At 41.9% G+C, this 19,266-nt stretch overlaps 1 protein-coding gene across 1 annotated transcript in view; it reads left to right on the top strand.

Moving 5' to 3' along the window:
- The window catches only part of LOC126417148 (acylcarnitine hydrolase-like), a 164,545-nt gene extending 145,959 nt beyond the window's left edge, over positions 1–18,586 (top strand). The window contains exons 12-14 of the mRNA XM_050085045.1: positions 16,397–16,486; positions 17,993–18,121; positions 18,398–18,586. Of these exons, the coding sequence (XP_049941002.1) occupies positions 16,397–16,486; positions 17,993–18,121; positions 18,398–18,586 (408 nt within the window). The remainder of the gene's footprint in view (positions 1–16,396; positions 16,487–17,992; positions 18,122–18,397) is intronic.
- Positions 18,587–19,266: the final 680 nt, after the last annotated feature.

Below are 19,266 nucleotides of genomic sequence, written 5' to 3'. Positions count from 1 at the left end.
AAGAGATACCTTTTGTACAGATGATATCTATCTCTTGGACATTCTAATGACTTGGAATAGATACAAGGGAAGTGGAGAGTACTTTTCTAACGTTTCCACAACAGAACGGACCACCGGCTTCAATGGTTGATTGGGATAAAAAAAAAGTATAGCACAACGCAGGACAAACAGTGTAGCTCATTCCAGTGGAAACTTCCACTAGAAGAAGCTCTTGGGAACAAATGGAACTTCGTAAACCAGAAACAGACGATGCAACTTCAACGATTGGAAAGAGATAGCGTTGCACGGCGATGAAATATACACTCCTGGAAATTGAAATAAGAACACCGTGAATTCATTGTCCCAGGAAGGGGAAACTTCATTGACACATTCCTGGGGTCAGATACATCACATGATCACACTGACAGAACCACAGGCACATAGACACAGGCAACAGAGCATGCACAATGTCGGCACTAGTACAGTGTATATCCACCTTTCGCAGCAATGCAGGCTGCTATTCTCCCATGGAGACGATCGTAGAGATGCTGGATGTAGTCCTGTGGAACGGCTTGCCATGCCATTTCCACCTGGAGCCTCAGTTGGACCAGCGTTCGTGCTGGACGTGCAGACCGCGTGAGACGACGCTTCATCCAGTCCCAAACATGCTCAATTGGGGACAGATCCGGAGATCTTGCTGGCCAGGGTAGTTGACTTACACCTTCTAGAGCACGTTGGGTGGCACGGGATACATGCGGACGTGCATTGTCCTGTTGGAACAGCAAGTTCCCTTGCCGGTCTAGGAATGGTAGAACGATGGGTTCGATGACGGTTTGGATGTACCGTGCACTATTCAGTGTCCCCTCGACGATCACCAGTGGTGTACGGCCAGTGTAGGAGATCGCTCCCCACACAATGATGCCGGGTGTTGGCCGTGTATGCCTCGGTCGTATGCAGTCCTGATTGTGGCGCTCACCTGCACGGCGCGAAACACGCATACGACCATCATTGGCACCAAGGCAGAAGCGACTCTCATCGCTGAAGACGACACGTCTCCATTCGTCCCTCCATTCACGCCTGTCGCGACACCACTGGAGGCGGGCTGCACGATGTTGGGGCGTGAGCGGAAGACGGCCTAACGGTGTGCGGGACCGTAGCCCAGCTTCATGGAGACGGTTGCGAATGGTCCTCGCCGATACCCCAGGAGCTACAGTGTCCCTAATTTGCTGGGAAGTGGCGGTGCGGTCCCCTACGGCACTGCGTAGGATCCTACGGTCTTGGTGTGCATCCGTGCGTCGCTGCGGTCCGGTGCCAGGTCGACGGGCACGTGCACCTTCCGCCGACCACTGGCGACAACATCGATGTACTGTGGAGACCTCACGCCCCACGTGTTGAGCAATTCGGCGGTACGTCCACCCGCCCTCCCGCATGCCCACTATACGCCCTCGCTCAAAGTCCGTCAACTGCACATACGGTTCACGTCCACGCTGTCGCGGCATGCTACCAGTGTTAAAGACTGCGATGGAGTTCCGTATGCCACGGCAAACTGGCAGACACTGACGGCGGCGGTGCACAAATGCTGCGCAGCTAGCGCCATTCGACGGCCAACACCGCGGTTCCTGGTGTGTCCGCTGTGCCGTGCGTGTGATCATTGCTTGTACAGCCCTCTCGCAGTGTCCGGAGCAAGTATGGTGGGTCTGACACACCGGTGTCAATGTGTTCTTTTTTCCATTTCCAGGAGTGTAGTTCCCATGATTCACAGCTCTTGAAAAGGTTGATAGTAGTGGTTATAGTAACTTTTCAAGCAAATAATAATTCCTGGGAATCCCTGAGATTCCATCATCTCTAGTATAAGAACAAGTCATGGATATTTTCCCAACAGTGGAGAATTGAGGTATTTTCGACAACATTTGTCCACATGGTGCATACACGGTAAGGCAATGTTGTGCAGTCTTGCTCTTATTTTTAACATGATGCATTCCAAAAGGTTTAGAGAATCCTGGACAAAACATACAAATAGTATTTTTCACCACAGGTAGCAACGAAACGCATGAGGATGTGAGGTTTACTATTCTTGGATTTCTTGTACACTAGCTTTCTTCGCAGCGACATTATTGAGATAACTACACAGAACTTCTGGAGTTGCGTGGTTGCCGAAGGGTACCTCTTCATATACCATGAGCTGGATGTCATAGTAGCTGGTTGCCAAAGACCGTTTTCACATACAAGATATACTTCTTTCAAGATTAGTTTCATTTATTTTACTGGATAATAACTCTTTAAGCTGAGTGTATACATTTCTTTTTTCATCGGAATCAGGTTAGATGCTTTATAATTTCATATTGATTGTTCAACTAAAATACTTTCACAACATTGATCTGGAAATCAGAGAGCTTGTTGCTTCCGTTTTACAACTGTCCGTGGAATACACCTCCTGAATGTATGACTATCCTTATTTGATGTTGATGTTCATACAGCAGTTAGGACGACAACACAAGATATGCTGCAGGAAGAGCAAGAAAATAAGTCACCCGCGAGTGTGCCGCCTGCGTTAAAGAGATTTTTCTCCCTTTGCAAACATCGAGTTCTCGTATTTTTTATTTATTGCTACTAAAGCTTTCATCGTGACGATTCCAGTTACCGCCGAACTCCTCATCAACATGAACGATTGTCCTGATTACAACAGTGGAACTGGAAAAAGTCAAAAAACGGTAATATGTATAAAGATATTAAAAACTCATCCACGAATGGCCTCACAAAAGATGAAGCTGGAAAGAGATTTTTTTCAGAGATCGTTGCTGGAAAAGAAAAAAAGAAGCTCAGATGCATTCACATCTACATCTATTCGCCAATTCAAATTTAAGTACCTAACAGTGGATTCACAGAACCACGTTCATGCTCTTTGTGTACCATTCTACTATCGAACAGTCCGCGGAAAGAACGAACGCTTAAAGCTTTCGGGGAGAGCTGAGATGTGTCTTATTATTTTAATAATCATCGTCGCTGTCTCTCTAGGTGGACGCGAACAACGTATTTCGGATTCGGAGAGATACTTGGTGATATAAATTTCATAAGAGATCCTGGCGAAACGGAAAACGGCTTTGTTTTAACAATTGACAACCCAATTCGCGTATTGGACACCAGTGTCGTCGTAACTGCCGTCTGCTTCACGTCTGCTGTGCAGCGAGCTACCTTAATTTAAGTATAACTGTATTTTTCTTACTTGTCACTTCTTCTTCCGTGTGTACTTGCTTTTAGGAAGCTTTAATTGTCGGGTGCTATTAATAGTGTTCCATAGATTTCGTGTTTGTTTTGAATACAGTCAGAGAGAGTCCCTTTAGTCAGCCATAGTGCCAGTAGTGTCAGTGTCGTCGTAACTGCCGTCTGCTTCACGTCTGCTGTGCAGCGAGCTACCTTAATTTAAGTATTAACTGTATTTTTCTTACTTGTGACTTCTTCTTCCGTGTGTATTTGCTTTTAGGAAGCTTTAATTGTCGAGTGCTATTAATAGTTCCATAGATTTCGTGTTTGTTTTGAATACAGTCAGAGAGAGTCCCTTTAGTCAACCATAGTGCCAGTAGTGCTAGTGTTTGTTTTCAATACAGTCCAGAGACAGGTAGTGCTATTTTCATTGTTTTCTACAAGAAGTGGCTAGCAACCACAGTTTAGTGAATAAACAGCCGCCTTTAGTGAATTAGCAGTCTAGTTAAAGGTTCATTAACTCTCTTCAGTAAATTGATTCCCTAGGATGGATAGGATGTGTGACTGCTGTGTACGGACGCAGGAGGAGCTGGCCACTGTTCGCGAACAGCTGAGCGTGTTGATGGCCGCGGTCAGCCGTCTTCAGGCTGCTGCCTCGGAGTGTAGCGGCAGTGGGGAGTCTGGTGCGTCGCAAGGTACACCCCAGGTGTTACATGCTTCACCCACTGTCCCTGCTGTCGAGGCATCTTCGCGTGTACTGGGCGTGGTTGGGCCACCCTCTCCCCAAGGGGGAGGGTCAATGTGGAGGCTGGCCGTGTGGCATCGCCCGCTCTGCCTGTGAGTGGACATGTGGCTGCTCCTTCAGCAAGGTCCGAGCAGGCACACGGGGGAGGGGTTTATTAGTTATTGGGAGCTCCAACGTTAGGCACGTGATGGAGCCCCTTAGGGAAATAGCGGGAAGGTCGGGGAAGAAGGCCAGTGTTCACTCTGTCTGCTTGCCGGGGGGTCTCATCCGAGATGTGGAGGAGGCCCTACCGGCGGCGATAGAGAGCACTGGGTGCACCCGACTGCAAATTGTTGCTCATGTCGGCACCAATGACTCCTGCCGTCTGAGTTCAGAGGTCATCCTCAGTTCGTACAGGCGGTTGGCGGAATTGGTGAAGGCGGAAAGCCTCGCTCGCCGAAATACTAAATGTCTTTTTCCAAAGTTGTTTCACAGAGGAAGATTGCACTGTAGTTCCTTCTCTAGATTGTCGCACAGATGACAAAATGGTAGATATCGAAATAGACGACAGAGGGATAGAGAAACAATTAAAATCGCTCAAAAGAGGAAAGGCCTCTGGACCTGATGGGATACCAGTTCAATTTTACACAGAGTACGCGAAGGAACTTGCCCCCCTTCTTGCAGCGGTGTACCGTAGGTCTCTAGAAGAGCGTAGCGTATCAAAGGATTGGAGAAGGGCGCAGGTCATCCCCGTTTTCAAGAAGGGACGTCGAGCAGGTGTGCAGAACTATAGACCTATATCTCTAACGTCGATCAGTTGTAGAATTTTGGAACACGTATTGTGTTCGAGTATAATGACTTTTCTGGAGACTAGAAATCTACTCTGTAGGAATCAGCATGGGTTTCGAAAAAGACGGTCATGTGAAACCCAGCTCGCGCTATTCGTCCACGAGACTCAGAGGACCATAGACACGGGTTCACAGGTAGATGCCGTGTTTCTTGACTTCCGCAAGGCGTTCGATACAGTTCCCCACAGTCGTTTAATGAACAAAGTAAGAGCATATGGACTATCAGACCAATTCTGTGATTGGATTGAGGAGTTCCTAGATAACAGGACGCAGCAAGTCATTCTCAATGGAGAGAAGTCTTCCGAAGTAAGAGTGATTTCAGGTGTGCCGCAGGGGAGTGTCATAGGACCGTTGCTATTCACAATATACATAAATGACCTTGTGGATGACATCGGAAGTTCACTGAGGCTTTTTGCAGATGATGCTGTGGTGTATCGAGAGGTTGTAACAATGGAAAATTGTACTGAAATGCAGGAGGATCTGCAGCGAATTGACGCATGGTGCAGGGAATGGCAATTGAATCTCAATGTAGACAAGTGTAATGTGCTGCGAATACATAGAAAGATAGATCCCTTATTATATATCTACAAAAGAGCAGGTCAGCAACTGGCAGCAGTTAATTCCATAAATTATCTGGGAGTACGCATTAGGAGTGATTTAAAATGGAATGATCATATAATGTTGATCGTCGGTAAAGCAGATGCCAGACTGAGATTCATTGGAAGAAACCTAAGGAAATGCAATCCGAAAGCAAAGGAAGTAGGTTACAGTACGCTTGTTCGCCCACTGCTTGAATACTGCTCAGCAGTGTGGGATCCGTACCAGATACGGTTGATAGAAGATATAAAGAAGATCCAACGGAGAGCAGCGCGCTTCGTTACAGTATCATTTAGTAATCGCGAAAGCGTTACGGAGATGATAGATAAACTCCAGTGGAAGACTCTGCAGGAGAGACGCTCAGTAGCTCGGTACGGGCTTTTGTCAAAATTTCGAGAACATACATTCACCGAAGAGTCAAGCAGCATATTGCTCCCTCCTACGTATATCTCGCGAAGAGACCATGAGGATAAAATCAGAGAGATTAGAGCCCACACAGAGGCATACCGACAATCCTTCTTTCCACGAACAATACGAGACTGGAATAGAAGGGAGAACCGATAGAGGTACTCAAGGTACCCTCCGCCACACACCGTCAGGTGGCTTGCGGAGTATGGATGTAGATGTAGATGTAGGTGTTTCACCATAATACAAAAAGAGCAGTTCTTCTTTCAACTAAATCATTTCTATGAACATCGCTCACACCATGTATCTGAATAGTGGAATTTGTTGATAGAAACGTGTTTCTGATACAGACTTTTTGTCCATTCATAAAAACCACTGTTTTTTTAAAAAATTTCACGTTTTCAGAAAATTGTGGAAACGTATTTTTAAAGTTTGGATTGAATATTTTGAAGATCTGCATTCATGACCTTAATGTGTCATCCGCAAATTTTTCTAACAGTAAAATGGTGCAGATGAATAGCATGCCAGTTTTGAACAGAAGTAATCAGTGTCCAATAGTTTCCCCGTTAGACAGGTATTTTGCCGACCACCAGACTGGTACAGAATATGGCTGTGTGGAGCAAACTTCCACATTTAAGAAAATTACTTATAGCTAGTAGCTAATCTGATAAATAATCGTGTTATCTTTTTTATCGCAGAGGAGGTGAAAATGGTATATGTCTTCTCCTCTGCAAATGCATTTCTTTGTCATTAAGCTTTAACATATTATTTAGCTCTTCAGACGTTATTTTCAAAAGTGTGCTTTCATTTACTCATGAAGTCGCAATTTGTTATAGGCATAGTAGAAGGAATGTAACGTACCCATCCGCTAATTTTCATCAGTCATTTGTTAACTTTCCGTGATAATTAACAAAATCATTTCATTATTTGAGTGTTTTCTGCATATTCCAAATACGAGCAGACATACCAAGTGGGTGCAAACTCTCGCGTCTGTCTCTTTCGTACTACCACATAATGTTTTGCGTTGTAAGGGATCAAAGGTGTATGCATGTGGTCTTAGTAGAGAGGACAATTCGCTTACGGTACATAGTAGTTACTATCGCATACGCATTTCGAACCCGTTTTGAACCGGAGCCTCACCTCCTGCATGAATTCCTCCTCTGTTAACTCGTCTTTTTATTGGAAGTATCGGCTTTTGGAACTAAAGTGACTCCTTCAAACAATAGTACGTTTTCTTAGACTCTTTAAACTCCTGAACGATTTGCACTCCATCCTAATTCTTTGAGCATCTGAAAGAAGCATCTGATACTCCAACGAACCGCAGATACAGGTCCACTCACGGCATACGCCTACATATCTCAAAAATTTCGTACTAAATGTCTGATGCAAATATATTTCGTCGGGCTAAAAGTTCAGGGTTATCTAATCTTCGTAAAATGCAGATATTTCGTATTTGTTCATATGCATACTTAGTCATTACTGTAAGTCCACAACTATTTACAAAATGATCTAAGTGAACAGTGAGGCAAGCCTAAGCTACGAGTTGTAGTAATCGAAAAATATAAGAAAGATGCTAGGTCGACTTATTACACAATTCTTCTCCCACCCGCATATAGCAGCTCTCGGTTACAATAACTTATATGAGAACGTTAGCGTCATTCCTAAACTTCCCATTAAAGAGAAAATTCCTTTGTATAGTATTACTCAGAAGAAAATAATAAATCTGTGTGCGAACTTTTACATTCAGTCCACTGTTGGAATTTACTAATTCATTTAATTGTACTTGTACATTTGTAGACTATTATTCCGAACAATTGTGAGCGTAACACGCAAGTAACGTATTACGAATGGTTAGCAAGGAGCCGTGGTAAAGTCAGAAGCGGTCCTCGTTCGTTAGCTTTGGTCCCAAGCGAATTTGTCAACAATGATATCTCGCGTGTCATGATGCGAGCAGTTGCGGGGCAACATTGCGATTGCAAATCGTGTTGCGTAAACATATTGTCTGTGCTTTCGTGATTTTTCTTGAGCAGTTCTCTGTGCCGTAGTGTTTATTGTTGTGCGAGACAAGCGCGTTAATTGAACATCAGAATTGCTTGTCGAGACCAGCCTTCAGGTGGAAGCTCGCACGAAGCCAGCGTTGGGTGCGACGCTGTACGGAACGGTAAGTGACCTGTCAACATCTTCTCCTGGTCTTGTCTTACCCACACTAACATTGTTTGCCGTTGATGTCGTCCGTAAACTACTAATGCTGAAAGCTTTGGCATAAAATGTTAAATCAGAGATATTTAGCTTTATGTAGAAGTTTAGTCGTACTAGCTACATTACTACCGATCAAGAAAATATCAATTTCAGTGCTCCACGACGACAATCAAACTAAAAGAATATGTTTACAAAATCTTGAGTCGTGGTTTTGTATTTTCACGTATCATGCAGTGTTATTAGCTTCCAATAAACGTTGATTAGGTTTTCTTTTGTATTATCATGCGGTTTTATCGGTTGTGTTCCAACGCTGATGTGCATGGTATTAGCAAACTGCATACCAATACGTTATAGTTGGTGTGCAGATTATCAAGGTTCTTGATTTATTTCTTAGTCCAGTTAACGAATATTGTAATAGGTCACATCGAGGAAAAAAATCGTATGCTTGCAAATTTTTGTACATTGGTTAGTAGGGAGTGCAATGAACAATACATTGAAAATACAGGCCGGTAAGATGTCAGCTAGTCGGTGTAGTGGGGCATGGAGGTTACCTTTTTGTTATTCTTAAATAACTAGAAATCCGCGGCTTCAACAAAAATGTCTCCCTACATGGAATCAAGATACAATAAATTTCTAAACAAATGCTCCTATTAATTTTTGTCCAGGACTAGGCCTAATTTCTAAGTGTTGCAGCAGATGGAAAAGTAGTATGTATTCCTTTCTGCAGCTGCGACGGGGTTTGGAGAGAGGGGGGAGTATATGTGGTACATGTGTCAGGGAACGCAGGTTGCTGGCATGTGCTCTCTTCGTAGATCTACAAACTGAAGTATGACCTGTTGATTCTCTACTGTCTCTCTACCCTACTATGTGACAAGAAGCAACTACAGAGCATTTCAGGAAGTTACACCGTTCCCTCTGCTGCTCTCCTAATGAATTACTGGCGAGGCAGTGCGCAGACATGATCAAGGCGGTGTTTATTTTCCACAAAGTGTGTTGACTTTACATGGAATACAGATGTGCGTTAGTAATAATACGATAGCAAGAAAAGCATTTGGTATGAGTTCGACCTAATTTCTGCAGAAGGAAATCTGATTTTTAGGCATCCTGTACAACCGTTGTAGTGCAATTCGGGGAAAGGCGCCTTCCTCTACCCCAAGCGCTGGTCGCTATTCAGTAGCCGGTCTTACGTCCCTGCCATTTATCGTCCGTTTCTCTTTTCTGTGTAAGCAAAATAATTTCACTTCTCGATACTGAAGAAAAAAAAGTGTTTCTGTAATTTTTCGTGTTTCCAGAAAATTGTGCAAATTTTTATATGGATAATTTGTTTCAGAAGGTTATTTTTAAGAAGCGTGTTGGTGACCTGGATGTGTCTTCCTTAAGTTTTATTGTTACAGTACAAAAGGAAATGGGCGCCTGTGGAAGGCAATTAATCAGTGTGTCTACTACACCATTTATCTGTTGTGTGCCAGCCGCCATATTTACAGATTATTGGTTCTTTCCCATAGATACGCATTTTTGCATTCTGCATGTTGATAATAACATATTTTGATTAGTTTTGTATTGTTGTATCGCTTATGTCTTGTGATTTAGCTTCCTCAAATTTTCTAGCTCTTCTGACGTTATGTTCATAAGTACACACTATTTTTTCGTAATGTCTCACTGTTTGGGGGAAGAATAGAAGCAGTAATTTTCCATTAATTTTGATACAATACTTTCCCGTTGTTATATATAAATTCATCCCATTCTGTCCGTGTTTTCCTAATATTTCATTTCGCTCATTTTTATTTCTATTTAGTTGTTTTTCTTACACCTTTCTGAAATTGTTGTTCTCTTGTGTGAAGTCTCACGTCTGTAACACTTCCGTAACATGTTCTACGTTCGAAGCACTTAAACCTGTGTGTATATGGTCATTACTAATGATTTTAAATCACTTGGGGGACCTAGTATTTCCTACCGCAAATGCAAATCAACTCTGTCTTACAACACCGCTTCACCTACTGAAATTAATTCACAATCGTACTGGATTTGTGGTTTTCACAAACTACACATGCCCTTTGATAACATATCATCTATTTCTTAGTCTTTTTCGACAGGCGCTTTGTTCGAATTCCATCTTAATTTTATTCAAGCTCTGAAACGATACATCTTCACAACCTAACGAACATCACACACATTCAGTGTGGAAGCTCATAAATCTCAAAAATTCCTGGTAAATGTCTGATGAAGTATACTTAAATCCAACTAAATGCTCTGTATTATTCAAACTTCACAAGATTCGTATGTTTGGAATCAGTTAATGAATATTTATCTTCATCACCTCACAGCTCATTACAAAATCAACGAAGGTACCAGCTTGCTCAAAGAGATCTGTTGCAGTCATCAAACAAATACAGTTATTGGTGTAAGTCTGCTATTCGTTTTTGAAGCAAGCTTATACACTTCTGCAGGCATCTGCGTGTAACTGCTCACACATATATCGACGTTTATCACATTATCTTCATTTCGAGACTTTTCTATAAAACATTATTCTTTTACCTTACTGTACAGGTGAATTATAAAAGTGAGAGCAAGATTAATTTCGAATTAACGTGCTCTGTGATAAAAGCTAGATATTTTCCTATTAATGGAATTTTTACTTTTGTACTGCAGTATTCTAGGATATTATGATTTCGACAGGCCGTATTTGGTATGGTTGATAAAGAGATATGTAACAACCGGAAGCGATTGTCACTCTTTAGTCTAGGTCCCAGACGAATTTGTCAACAATGAAATGTAGCACATGACGCCTGCAGTTGCATAGCAAAATTGCTATTGAGAATCGTGTTGCGTAAACATATTGTCTGTGCTTACGTGGTTTTCCTTCAGCAGTTCTTTGTGCTTTAGATTCTTTTCTTGTGCTAGACAAGCACATTAACTGACAATCTGAACTGCATGTCGAGAACAGTCTTCACACAAAAGAACGCATAACACCAGCGTTGGGTGGGACGCAGTACGGAACCGTAAGTGACTAGGTTACATCTCGTCTTGGTCTTCTCTAACCCACACTAACTCATTTGCTGTTGACGTTGACTGTAAATCACTACTGCTGAACGCTGTGGTTCCCCATTAAATGGGAAGTAGTTAGCTTTATTTGCATGTGTAATCTTACCAGCTACGTTTACCGAAAAAAACGAACATTTATGGTGATTCCAGTTTATGTTGAATACTTCGAGAGCAGTTTTACAAAGTCGATGGACATGATTTCGGTACATAGTGTACCCTGATGAGATTTTTGTATTCTATAAATTCCGATAATTTTTTGTTTCCATTGTCAAGCGGGTTTAATGGCTATGGACCAATATTATTCTGTATAGTGTATGTATTATCAAGGTACTTTATTTATTTATTCGTGACTGACCAGCTACTGGTGTACATACTCAACATGATTTTGCTGGTTCTGGATTATGGGCATAGCCAGCTGGGTAAAGAGGGATGAGTAACTAGCTTTCCTCCATAGAGAGGTATTAGCATCCTGTCTCGCGAAACAGAGACATGTAGAGATTCATCACCTAGGAAAACGTAACCTGAACTGCGCACTGACTAGCGGCATGTTCCGCGAAATCTCTTCGCGATTCCAAACTTCACTGCAAAGCTAATATCAGTCGGCTACACTCTCTGCCCTTATCACGCCACTCCTTGCCAACATTCGAGGAAGCACTTGTTGTGTAGAGGAAATACTTGCACTTTACCACGTTGAGCATGTGTTAATTAATGAAAATGCTTGGATCATTCAAAATACTGATTATACAATGGAATTTTTAAAGACTTGTTGCCCAGCTACTAGTGTTTTTTCCGGGTTGTATGATGGTGGCCCATGAAACATGTTTGTTGGAGGAGCTTCGTCCAGAGCTGCATTGGACATTCCCAGAGACTCTGTTGAGTGTTGCGGACAAAAGAGGTCAGTCGACAAAACGTGGTGGAACGAGGAGCACCAGATCAGTTACTCAAAGCAGACCTGAACGAAACGTCAGGAACAAAAAATACAACGTGCCACCACCACGCAACTCACAACATTCACCAGTGGGTTTTGATCAATATGATTTTTCACTTCAGGGAAGGTCGATCTTCTAATGCTAGTATCTTCTTGTGTAGGGAAACTGCTAGAGAAGTAGAAAGAATTTTACTTAGAGACGTAGTAACTTATGTAAATCATGGAAATCTTTTGATAAACGCTCTTGCTGTTTATAGAGAAAAGAGGGTTGTCAACTTCTCTAATCATCTCTGTTGAAGCTTTTTACAAAAAGAAACATTGTAATCCGAGATGGAGACAATTTGTGTAAATAAGTACTAACAACACAGGTAGTGAGACAAGAATGCCGCCTGCACCGAGAACTTTGTAACCTTTACGTAGATGACCTAGTTAGGGCTCGGAAACAAAGTATCACTTACGGGGTAAAGATTATCAGGGAAGAATATGTTACTACTCGTATATAAAGATGGTCAAATGATGAGATTTTGACACTGAAATGAGTAACAAGATCGTAAAATTAACGCAATCTCAGGAACAACTGGAAATATGCTAGAAAAGCAAACCGTGGGAGATACATGGTAGCAGTTTACCAAGTCTTATCAGTACCGAATACGTTGTATGGATCTTAATGCAGCTTAAAGAGGATTTGAGCAGGTCTCAAGTTGTGGAAATAAGATACCTCCCTACTGTTTAAGGGTGCACGAGGCAGTATTGAAACGTAGACATCATTCAATGCACAAGAAAATAGACTTAAACAGTGAAGCTGAAGTCGTAGTATTCTCAGCACTGACTTTCGGGGCAGCCATCCAAGCACGTCTGTCGGTTTCTATCCCTCTCTCTCTCTCTCTCTCTCTCGCTCTCTCTCTCTCTCTCTTTCTCTCTCTCTCACTGTCATTCTCTCTCTTTTACATTTATACAAAATTGGTTACAGTATAAAATGTTCATCGTTGGGGACACATTTTTTTTACGAGAAACACTAAGTCCAGAAATTATTTATTTTGTTAATAAAGGAATTGACGCCCACAATCATAGGTATGGGATCGAATATGTAAGCTGGACATACTAGTCACACGTTTAGCTGTTTCGGAGCCATACAGTTGATTTGACATCTGAATATATAATTCATGAATATGTATGTTCTTACTTGTGCTGCTTTCCCCGTTTCATATGATATTTCTGTAGCATCACATCCCCATAAAGGCGCCATTTTTCACCAAATTACAGTTAGGTTGCTTCCTTGTCTGTCTGTCTGTTAGCTACTCATAACTGAATGACAAAGCAATGTTAACTCTCTCTTGCGTGTGGCGTGTAACGGAGGGTACTTTGCTTAACAGTGCCATTTCCCAGTGAGCTAAAGATTTGAAACTTTTAACGTAGCTCAGAAGTCGATGTCAATGGAATATTATCTCGTTATCTTGTCTGGTGTGTGGCGGAGGGTACATTACGTACCACTGCAATTTCCTGTTCCTGCCGCGAATGAGTTGCGGGAAGAGCGATTGCCAGTAAGCGTCCTTGTGATTTCAAACCTCTGAACTTTTTCATTCACGGTGTTATCGCGAGTCAGTCGCAGAAGGAAACGATAAACTGGTGGTCTCAGGTGAAAAGAACGGAAATAAACCTGAAATATGCCGCACTATTGTGATCTTATCAAAACGTTAGAAAATCGATTGAAAAATGCCACACACACTACAGTACAAGCAAAAAATATTTATATGAATACAAATTTGTAATACATCAAGTTTTTAAATCGAACTAAAAGGAATTAAATAATTTATCATAACGCTATGGAGGTTCCTAAGCACATACAGATAGTCTTGAGAATTTGTGGTGATAATTTTATAAGACATATGAAAATACTTGTAATATCTGAAATGAAAAACGTGGGGTTCAAGTGACATATAATTGACACATACCCCATATTGTATGCGCTCCAGGTTTTTTGTTTTAAAGTTACAAGTATTTTGGTATACATTAAAGATTCACAGCCAGAAGTTTTAGTGATTGTGTGAGTGGGTTTAGGAATCTGTATAGGTGTATGATAAATTATTTTATACTTCTCATACTGATTAAAATCATTATATTTTAAAAATTTATTTTATTTAAATAATTATTTGTGGTTCTTACTCTAACGACTGTGAAACTTTTCGATCGTTTTCAAACATTCTGAGGTCACAATAGAGACCTGTGGAGCACTACAGGTTTAGTTTTGTTTCTCTTCACCTAAGTCAACGAGTAGTTGATTACATTCTCCTACATGTATATAGCGGTGGATCCCATTTTCTAGGTTTATCGGTTGTTCTTAACGTTTAAGTATTACTGCTGTTAGGTAGACGTCAGCACCTCATATTTAGTTGCGGGTACGCGTGCATTGATGTGAGCCCAGTCATTATTTTCATTTGACAGATATTTTTATTGAATTAACCGCAAACCCCATATCATTCAATGGGTGCTGGGACAAACACGCAGACTTACAAGTGAAACACGCCTAGAAGCAGATTCTAGGTCAGCATTTTGAGTTTCTCGTCATTGTCAATGTGAGCAGTACGCTATTTCACTTGAGACTCGTTTCAACAGGCCACAGTGTAGATACATTAATCGAAAGATACACGCTACTAAAGGTCGGTTCTTCTCATTCCGTCCACATGTGGTCCAATTACGGTATGACACGAAACTATTTTTAATGTGTATCCCCTATATCTTGGAATGAAGTGATACTTTGTTTTTGGCAGATTCTGGAAGGAATTAAAGGTAAGCAACTAGTCACTAGTTTAAATACAATAATTATGCTGTAAAAATTTTTTATCTGATTCAGGGAAGTTTTAGAGCTTGTTGTGACTTACGCCTACGGGATGAAACATCAGACAACAGAAAAGGAAACTGTGCACACCGTCTAGATGGTGGTAGAATTGTACCACAATGTGGCAGCAAACCACAATTTTGATTTCAGATGCGAAATTACATCTTTCTCCTGATGAAGGGTATCTAATGGAACTACAAAAATCAATTAATATGGATAAACGGTATTCTGAACCCATCTATAGCCGTACAAAGCAAAAATGGCACACTCCTACTTCACTTAACTATTCTTTCTCGTCAGTAGTACAAGATACGCACCACGGCCCACGATGTCGTTCATCTTGTGTAATTGCAGATTCCCTTGTTATGTCCGTGTCTGCTACGAAAACAGGACGAGGAATTCCGCCTTATGCAACACACTTTTTTTCCTTTTTTCTGTTTTGTTTCACCCAGACATGTTTCAGCACTATCTGTGCTAACTTCTATTTTCTAACTTACATGATGCAATTGGACATTTATTTTGGTAGCTATTCTGCTACACAATCTACTACTTCTCATGGTTTTGATATTGTTTGGCTTCCTCATATGTTGCTGGCGAGGTAAATAGGCTGATTTCTTGACCTATGGTCGCTGGACACTGCACTTTCTCCGATTTTTCACTACATAGGAAGAGTTTCCGCCGCCATTGAGCCACTTTCTCCGGTTTTTCAAAACATAGGAAGAGTTTTCGCCGCCATTGCAACATATGAGAAAGCACCACAATATCAAAACCATGAGAAGTTGTGGATAGTGCAGCAGAATAGCTATCAAAATACAGTCCAATAGCACCATGTCAGTTAGAAAAAAAAAAAAAAAAAAAAAAAACACTGAAGATAGCACTAAAAGTGCGGAAACACGGCTGCGTAAAACAAAACATTCCTCATCGAACGACGTAGTTCGTTAAGAAAAGGGAGGTCGGTGGCTCGAAATTTGGTACTTTTACCACCGGTGTCGAAGTTACTCCAAACTATTAAGACGAAGAGTGTGTCGAAATCTGTGGGGAGGGCACAAATACGTCAGGCGACACGCCGTGGTATGAACCATAGATTGTCCTAGTGGCGACAGTTGACGTGAGCAACAGAGAAAGAAACCGAGGAGAATGAGTAAAGCATACCATGTGGGTAACCATAACGCAGAATTCTGTACCGTGACTCCATTGCATTGTTCGTACGTTCCTAACTGCACAGTTGATCGCCTCGCTCTTCATATGATGTATCTAACACAACAGTTATCCGGAAACTGGTGGTGTGGCTCTTCTACTCGGCGAAATAAGTCCCCACAACGCCACTGAGCCTCAGTTATTGATACTTTTCTTAAAGCAGGTTGAGTCTGCTTGTATCGTGTTACTACCTAAAACGGATACCCAGGACAGAGTTTATAAATTAATTGTGAACGAGTATGTTTATTTCGAAGAACTCCTACATTATCAGTCACTTTGACGCTATAGTGGTTCCATATGAGTACTGATTAGACTGAGAAGTTTTCGTAGTGCCATCTCATTATTCTCATTCCAAATCTTCTGAGTGCCCAGCACTCAACAGTGGACACGCTGTAATTCTAATAGATTAGTGCGTAATCCCATTTATATTTTCTTCGCAGATGTTCCGGAGGATTTTGGGCGTGTTCTGCCTCCCATCTGGGAGGAAGTCAGATGATGCCAGTTATGAAGATTTGGCTGGCAAGCCAGAGGTGAGGAACGCCTAGATGTATTGAAAAAATGATAATGGAGCAGTAATTTTCTACTTAGTAAGACCATTAACAATACATCACAGATTACTGTAACGACTTACTCGTAATTATGAACAGCATACTTCGGAAAAACTGCTACTTGCGTACGTTAGTGTTAACGTGCTTGTAGTGCTAATGAGAGGAACTGTCGATCGATTGCTTAGACATTCGTTCAATGAGGTCCCTTCGAACAGAAAGAAATTAGTCTTATTAAAAAAAGTTGAACACAACATTAATAGCCAAAAATGACTTACATTCTCGTGGTTTTTGCTGCCTTTTCTTGTCTTATGGAAGTTTTAGTGCTTACGACAAGATTTTCACAGTAATGTCGGCATGTGGAGAAACACCTCCTTAAGCTGGTCTCTGGTGGTTCAGAAGTCTGCAGTCGTATAGTTTACAGCAGTTACAACGCATGCTATAACAGTGTCAAATCATTGAGGAAGGTTACCTCTAAATTCTGGAACAATTGTTGTAGAAATTATATCGTACTACATCCACGCATTGTAGTATATTTCGACAAACTAACTAGTCAAATTACATTTTCATTTCTCACACACATTTTCTGCTCCGGTAAGTCTTCGAATTAGGTTATCCAGTCAACAGAAATGCTTTGCTCTTAATCATTGTCCCTTATTGACGCACTCTCCATCGTGCTAGAGTAGGAAACACCGAACAACATGGCGCGGTAGTTGAAACAATGCAATTAGATAAGGTTCAAATCGCCGTCCAGCACTCCAGTTTTAGTATATCCATGACTTCCTCAAATAATTTAACGTCCGCGCCTTCCCATCTTCTTAAAGAAGGACACGGCTGATATCATTGGTCATCATTCCCCAATCTGAGCTTCTCAAATTACCCCGTTATCCTGCTTTGCTTAGGTAGCACATTATGAGTTTGAGTTGTTAGATGTCAATTGGAGGTAATTTAATGACTATTTTACCTGCTTGTTTCTGTTCATGTGGTCATATGTCAGAGTCTATTGGAAGTAATTTTTCTGCAGGAATTTATTGAGTGAAATAGGAGTGGTGGCATTTTAACCCTGTCTCGCCTTTCAGAGTGATGATGGTGACCTAAACGTTATTTGTAGCAGTACAGAGAATTAAAGCTGCTAATAGTTGCCACTACATCGTATTATACTGAAAAAGCTAATTTATGCATAACTTCGCTTGAATCGCTACACTATTTTCCACATACTTTCGATCCACACATAAGGTGAAATTAACAGACATTATTACCTAATGACCATCTGGGAAACAATTCCAGATTGTGATCTCAAAGCTCAATCTTGTAGCCCATTTTCTCAAATTTCAAACGCTGCCGCATTTCATAACTCTAATACCACTATAATTTTAAATTTATGGCCCGAATGAACACTCATATAATGTCAGATTTTAGATCGTCTGTAGCAACAAAAATCGAAAACCAATAAATGAATGAATTTTGACGGTGGAAATAAATCTCCCACAGAGGATGGGCGCCGCGCGTTGGCGGCTGCGCTCAGACGTGGACGAGTTGGTGCTGCTGGCAGCGCAGGCGGAGAAGACCCGGCCACAGCCTGCTGCTGTTGATGGAGCCTGCGGCGAAGTCATCGGGAAGGTAAGGCGGCGCTGAAGGCACAACTTCGTTGGTAACAAACTAGGAATGAATGAGTTAGAATACTTTCTACCTAATGCTAGGAGATCTATGATCCTTTTCACTGTTCACCAACATGTCTGAAGCCCCATTTCTTGATTTCATACTATACACAAAATATAAACTGTTGTCCTCTCTTAGTGACAGACTTTGCTTGAAAACCATTCTAGTGAATTTTTGCCATTGATGCATGACGTAAATTTTAATTATTTTAATGTGAATTACTGCTCTTCTGTGCAGGTGAACGATGGCTGGGTAGTTCTGACGGCCGCCGAGGTCCACGAGCCACCAGTGACGGAGTGTGAGGAGGACATCCCTCCGATCCCTCACCGCCGGAGGGGGTGTCGGAGGTGCTGGGAAGAGAGAGTCGGGACGAAGGCTGCTGTGGGACCAGATGGTGGGCGGCGACGTCGGCTCACTACCCGCTAAACCTGTCAATGACGAGGACATCACGTCGATGTCTGTTCGTCAGAGAGGATGTTGGGGGTGTTGAGTGGAGAAAATCAGTGATACGACTCTTTGTGTGTGGAAAGTGGACAAAGACACCGGCTCTTTACCCAATAAAAGTATTTACTAGGAACTGGGAACAGTGTATTAGAAGGATAACTCAAAAGTTCCTCAATGTTGGTAAGGGTGTTGCAAGTACTGGACAGAGAAATTCAGGGCTAAGACTGTTGTGTGTCTGCGAAGAGACTGGGGTCACTCGCTAACTAGTCAATAAATACATTCAAGTGCAACCAAGAACAGTGGACGATTAGGACATCACGCCAATGTCTCATCGTTGAAGAGGGTGTTGAACGAACAGGGCGGTAAAAGTCAGGGATAACAGCGTTGTGTGTGTGCCAAGTGGACAGGGACACCGGCTAACTAAAAAAAATAACGTATTACTGACAAACTGAGGGCAAAAGATAAGAAGACCAACTCACTAACGTTTCAATGTTGGAAAGAGTGTTGCAAGTCCTGGACGGAAAAAGTCAAGGCTAAAAGTGTTGTTTTCGGCCAAAGTGGACAGTGTCAACGGCTTGCTAGCCACTAAACATATTAATGATTAACTGAGAACAGTGGATGAGGAGCACATACCACCGATTCCTCATCATTCGATGTACTGA

This window comes from Schistocerca serialis, chromosome 8, assembly GCF_023864345.2.
Source record: "Schistocerca serialis cubense isolate TAMUIC-IGC-003099 chromosome 8, iqSchSeri2.2, whole genome shotgun sequence".
NCBI classification, from domain to species: Eukaryota; Metazoa; Arthropoda; class Insecta; order Orthoptera; family Acrididae; genus Schistocerca; species Schistocerca serialis.
This window is presented reverse-complemented; position numbering and strand designations above follow the sequence as displayed.